Below are 6,438 nucleotides of genomic sequence, written 5' to 3' on the forward strand. Positions count from 1 at the left end.
AAAGGTCTGCACCTTCTCTGCTCCAGGGGTGCTGTACCATCTTCGATTCTAGCCTCCTGACAAGCTGGGATGTGAAGAAAGTATTTCACTGTGAGGTAATGTACATGTGACAAGTAAAATTCTCTCTTTTTTTTTTATTATGGACATGTGAGATTTCCTCACAAGAATTCCTCACATTTTGAAGCCAAAAAGGTAAAAGGGCTGAACAGTTTGCTTTATCGAGTCTCTCTGTTGTTAGAAGTCAAGTCAAGTTTATTTCTATAGCACTTTTCACAACAGACATTGTCTCAAAGCAGCTTTACAGAATTTTAACAGTCAAGGTGAATGCTGTGCATTTATCCCTAATGAGCAGCCATGGCAAGGAAGCAACTATGGCAAGGAAACCCCCCTTAGATGTTATGAGGAAGAAACCCACAGTGGAACAAGACTTAAAAGGGGAACCCACCCTCATTTGAGTGACATCAAGAGTGTGATTATAAATCTTTAAACAATACAGAACACTGGAGAGTGAGAACTAACATGAGTACTGGGATGTAAGATGAACCCTTTATTCTTTCGCCTGTTCTTTCCTAAATAGGTAACTAGAACTAGAACTAGATAGGTAAAGTCGATCATGAAAAACGTTGATGATGACATCATTAAGCCACTCTAAACGTATGAAACGAATACGGTATGACATTTTTTTTTTAAATAAAAATTAAATTCGAAGGACAGAAAAACGTGGTGAATGGCAATTAGAGCAATTAGGCAAATATTCATGAACAAAGTTTTTTAAGATATTGATACAGTAGATTAGAAAGAAGTATTGAGATAGCGTATATTACGCTATGGTAAACTGTTAAGACAGTTGGAAAAAGTGTGTGGCTTTTTTGAGAGATAGGTGAAGTGGGAGTCTTTGTTACACTTATTGAGTAAATGGGACAGCAAAGAGACTAAATTTAATGAATGCGGCTTGAAAGGTTTGAAAGTTTAACAGTGCGAAACTTTTCAATGAATGTCGATTGGAATTTTGGCTACTTTCAACTTCCGTAACAAGAAATCTACAATTGCGATAAGTTAGAAAAGTCGTAGCACATAAGAGATACAAGTTTGGTGCATGTACAGTAACCCGAAAGCTCTGGAGGTAGCATTTAGAGAGGTTGGGTTTCAGAATAGAACGATAGAAATAACAATAGTAATGTTAATAATAACATGATTCAACAGCAGAGCAAATTGCAAGTTAGCGTAATAATGAAGGAAGTTTGCAGTTTCTAGTATAACACAGCATTTCCACTGTCTCAACTGCTACAAGTATAAATCTTGAATACGCTTCTCTTTATATCTTAAATAACTATAAATGTACATGACAGTGTCACAATATGTTTGCTATTAAAAGCAGCAGACAATCAGGTTGAAGCTACAATGTTATAATCGATTTATTACTGTCAGTTATCAGCTCTTACTTAACACTATGCCATACTATACTGTTCACTTAGATTTAAGTGCAAATACTTATTAATAGCGCACTAGTACTAGCACTCTGCTAATGTGTTCCTAAATATATGCAGAATCCGCTTTTGTACCGTTAAATGTACCGTTAAAATCAACTTTTTTTAACGCAGTTACCATTTTAGCCACAAGATGTCACCATAATACCATTTGAACTGAAGGGTTACACAGATACTTCAGTAATATGAACCTTGTGGACAGAGTTGCCAGGTCTCAACAAAATTTTAAACCCAACTACATATATATATATATATATATATATATATATATATATATATATATATATATATATATATATAAAAATAATAAAAAAAACGGAAAAACGAGAGGAATGGAGACAATTTTTTACAGTTCATTTCCCCAGTCTTTTCAAATAACTGCTTTGACTTGCAGTATGTAGAGTATGCATTTTTGTCATTGCCTAGCATGGACAACATCCACTCTATGTTCCCCTTTTTCTTTTTTACAAATCATTAACAACAGAAGTGGTTCATCAAAAGAACAACGTTGGCTTCACAACTCCAGTGTCTGCAGCTACATCCCGAACCTGGGTTACATTAGGATTACCCTACAGTTTGAATCGCTACGTAAATTGGTGTAAATTAGTTTGTTTGCATGGTCTAATAAAAGTTGCATATAAATATGTCTTGCTGCATTTACACTGTTGATATAAAATGCAGTAACATTTGTAATCATTAACATACAGTACATACATTACAATATATAAGCACATTAGCCCTAATCATATGAAAAAGTAATAATAAAATAAAAAAGCAGATTTGCAACAATCTGTCCGTGGTATTCTGTCATAAAAATGAAAAGCACCATCCTTAATACATTGTGTACATTACATGTATTTTGTAAGCAGGAGGCTGTTTGTGCAATAGTTAATTTATAGTATATTGTATCTAATCCGTTGAAGCCTTTGCCATTTTTTTCTAGATTTTTTTCTTCGCTAGTTTACATACAGAAAGTAAAAGTGCAATTTACTACTTAAGCTACATATCGACTTACAAGACCAGAATAATACTGAACTTTCATAAATTATCCCCTTAACATGTCTTTCAGGTTAAACCTGAATTTCCATAGAGAACACTGTATTCTTCTCTGTAATTCATTATGGCACCAGTGTGCATAATAGAATTCCTAAGAAATGTAACAAATAGACTTAAGCTAATGGCAGGGATGGAGCCATTTCTTATGAACACATTTTTTATTATACTAAACAAAAGCCAAACAATGCATGCTTTATTACTGTTTGCTTTTGTCTTTTAACTGTCTTCTACCCGAGTTAGCTTTGGTTACTGAATTTCTCCAGCTCGCTCTGCTGTAACGGACGGGAAGACAGTGGCAAATTGCGTTTGCGATTCATGTTCAGCGAACCCACGGACGCCCTGCGGAAAGTGGAGAGCCTGCTACGGAAGTTCTCGCCTGAGAAAAAGTAAAGCATGGGGTCGAAGCACGAGTTGGCAGCAGCCAGGCACAGTGTTATCACCACCGACTTCTGCATGAAGTTGATCTCATCACAGGAGGCCCCTTGTTTTTTAAAGTGGAGGTGCACCGTGCGCTGCACATGGTAGGGCATGAAGCTGACCAAGAAGGCCAGCATGACAACTATAATCATACGGATAGCCTTGGTACGTGTGCTTTGCTGCTTCTTCATTGTGTTTGAGTTGCCCAACAGTGCCCGCACAATGCCAACATAGCAAACCAGGATTACTAGGAAGGGTACAAGGAAACCCACAACTAATGAAAAGTAATTGAGCACCTCCAGTTTCTTTATGCTGGCTGAATTCTCTGGTGGCTCAAAGCATTTGGTTTTGTTCGTCGTCAAGTCAGTGTGTTCGCCGGAGATCAGGAACGGTGAACTGGTGGAACAGATGAACACCCAAATGCCGGCGCAGACAACTCGCGCACGGCGCTCGGTGCCCATGCGTAGATTCTGCACAGGAAAAACGATGGCCAGGAAACGGGTAAAGCTCATGGCCATCATGAAGTAAATGCTGCAGTAGAGGTTTACGTAAAGTGCGTACGAGCTAATGCGGCAGAGGAAGTCACCCAGTATCCAGTGGCCCTTTTGCACATAGTAGAGCACGCGGAAAGGCAGGGTGCACACACACAGCAGGTCTGCTACTGCCAGGTTCAGCATGTACACATGGAAGGCAGATGACTGGCGGTAGGTCCTGATAAGTACTATCAGTGCAAAGCCATTACCCACCAAGCCAAAAACTGTGATGATGGAGTAGGCGGTTGAATAGACCTGGTTGCGGAAGTCATCAATTGAGGGGCATAACTCGGTGGTGTTGTTTGCCATCTTCTGGGTTCTTTAAAGCAAAATGACAACAAAAAGCATAAATACCAACGAAGCACAACATTTCAGGTAAAACACTCGAGACGCTACATTGGTGACACATAATTAACGTACAAATGCACTAGAGAATTTATCTGTTATGAACATTTCAAACTAAAACAGTGTACATTTCAAGTGAGACAATTAATTTAAAAGACACATGAATAGCACATGGAGTACCATTGAAACTGCACAGCTACAGGGTTTCAGGTTTCATCCTACACTCAGGAGACATTCTAGTAGGCTTATGGCAAAATGCTGCGTGTATTCTCGGTGCACAGGAAACAAGAATGTCCTGATTCAATTCAACATTGTTTGTTCGTTACTTATTTTTAAAGCCCTTTTAATAAGAACCATTGTAAAGCAGCTTTATTCGGCTACATTTTTCATTTATTCATTCATTAAGTCACTATTTATCACACACACACACACACACACACACACACACACACACACACACACACACACACACACACTCACAGTGCAACTCTAACCAATATAAAGCTCTTACTGAAGAATAAAGGAATGAATAATCAATATCTGGATTCAAATCATTATAACCATGTCCATAAGCAAACCAAATGTTTACTGGATGTAAGTGTGTAAATGTGTGTCCTGTAAGGGACAATATGTACAACGTTTTATATGGGTTTTCATGTTAGGTTTGGCTGCTCTTCAGTTCTAAGAAGAACCACCCGTCATGTGCTGTATAGACATGAAATACATACACCATCACCTCCCACCCCAAAACACATACGCTTTTACAAATATATACACTTATCATTTGCATATACATAGTATTACCTTACTTTTTTTTTCTAAACACTACAAACAGGCTGAAAGCTAATTAAACCCATTTAACTCTACAACTCTGTAAAGCATGAATGTAAAGAAGGATCTGTTGATTATACTATAAACACTGTACAGTAGATTTCATTTACATGGATGAGGACATTTTTGCGTGAAGACAGTCATTATTTAGTTACTGTTTATTTTGATTAACGTTTCAGTCTTTAAGATTTATACTCATTGCAGTTTACAATTGACATGTTCGGCTTGACAGTATAGTTCATAAACAATGCACATGCATGTGCATACAGCAGGTTTTTCAAAACTGGCCAAACGAGAAGTAAACAAGTTTTTTCATGTTTTTATCTCATTAAAATACATTAGAAATACTTACCCAGGTTTGTTTTTTTTCGATTGTTGAATCCCTTATCTGGGGTATAATCCAGATGATCACACAGGATTGCTTCGGGTCCGCGTAAATCGATCAAATGAGCGTGAGTTTAATGACGCGCCGTTTCTGTGCGGCGGCCAAGCGCGCGCCTGCGGCACGATGCGCGCGCACACAGAGTCAAAGCAAACCACATGCTTCGTGCGTGCGTCTGTGCCGTGCGAGTTTTAACCACAAGTACAATAACATTTAATAATTTCAAAAAGTAGAACACCGGGTCTATTAACAATTATGAAAAAGTGTCTGTTAAAAAGGTGCATTTAAATCTACTTAATATATCTGGACACTGTACCAGTCTTATATACAGTATAACTGTGCATATTACTTTAGGGTTTACAGCGTATACTCCTGGGCAACATAAATGATTAAACCCCCAAATGGCAAACTATTAAGCTTTAAATGGTCTTTAATTCTCCATTAAAGAATGAGCAAGAATCCAAAATGGCCCATCCAAAATGATCAAGAATTAAAACAAATGCACTCCTGATTGTTTTAGGGGGAAAAGCTAGAAACAGGAAAATCACGTACATAAGTATTCACAGCCTTTGCTCAATACTTTGTTAAAGCACCTTTGGAACCAATTGCAGCCTCACAGTCTTTTTGAGTATGACACTACAAGCTTGTTACATCTTTTTTTGGCCAGTTTTTCCCATTCTTCTTTGCAGGACCTCTCAAGCTCCATCAAAGATGTTCAATCTGGTTTGAGTCTGGGCTTTGGCTGGGTCGCTCAAGGACATTCACAGAGACGTCTTACAGCCACTTTTTTTGTTATCTTGGCTGTTTGCTTCGGGTCGTTGTCCTGTTGGAAGATGAACCCTCGCCTCAGTCTGAAGTCCAGAGGGCTCTTTCATCAAGGATGTCTCTGTACATTGCTGCATTCATCTTTTCCTTGATCCTGAAAAGTCTCCCAGTTCCTTCCACTGAAAAACTTTCCCACAGCATGATAATGCCACCACCATGCTTCACTGTAGGGATGGTTTTGGCCAAGTGATGAGCAGTGCCTGGTTTCCTCCAGACATGATGCTAGGCCTGATTGTTGGAGTGCTGCAGAAATGGTTATTCTTCTTCTTCTGGTTATCCTCTCTCCACAGAGAAATGCTGGATCTCCTTTAGAGTGACTATCGGGTTCTTGGTCACTTTCCTAACTGAGGTCCTTCTCTCCTGATCGCTCAGTTTGGCCGGGTGGCCGGCTCTAGAAAGAGTCCTGGTTCCAAACCTCTTCCATTAATGGATGATGGAGGCCACTGAGCTCATTGGGACCTTCAATGCTGCAGAAATTTTTCTGTACCCTTTCCCAGATCTGTGTCTCAATACAATCTTGTCTTGGAGGTCTACAGACAATTCCTTGGACTTCATGGCTTGG

At 38.9% G+C, this 6,438-nt stretch overlaps 1 protein-coding gene across 1 annotated transcript; it reads right to left on the reverse strand.

Moving 5' to 3' along the window:
* Window positions 1–231: 231 nt before the first annotated feature.
* cysltr1 (cysteinyl leukotriene receptor 1) lies at window positions 232–5,153 on the reverse strand. Its single transcript, XM_083560070.1, has 2 exons — window positions 5,018–5,153; window positions 232–3,812 (listed from the first exon to the last, which is right to left on the reverse strand). The coding sequence occupies exon 2, from the start codon at window positions 3,800–3,802 to the stop codon at window positions 2,780–2,782; it is 1,023 nt and encodes a 340-aa protein (XP_083416196.1). The 5' UTR covers window positions 3,803–3,812; window positions 5,018–5,153; the 3' UTR covers window positions 232–2,779.
* Window positions 5,154–6,438: the final 1,285 nt, after the last annotated feature.

The sequence above is a fragment of the Silurus aristotelis genome (assembly GCF_946808225.1).
Source record: "Silurus aristotelis genome assembly, chromosome: 14".
In the NCBI taxonomy this organism is placed as follows: Eukaryota; Metazoa; Chordata; class Actinopteri; order Siluriformes; family Siluridae; genus Silurus; species Silurus aristotelis.

What these genes read in the sequence shown, in the direction of transcription:
- cysltr1 (XM_083560070.1), bottom strand. Translation starts at nt 3,802, where the DNA reads ATGGCAAACAACACCACCGAGTTATGCCCCTCAATTGATGACTTCCGC.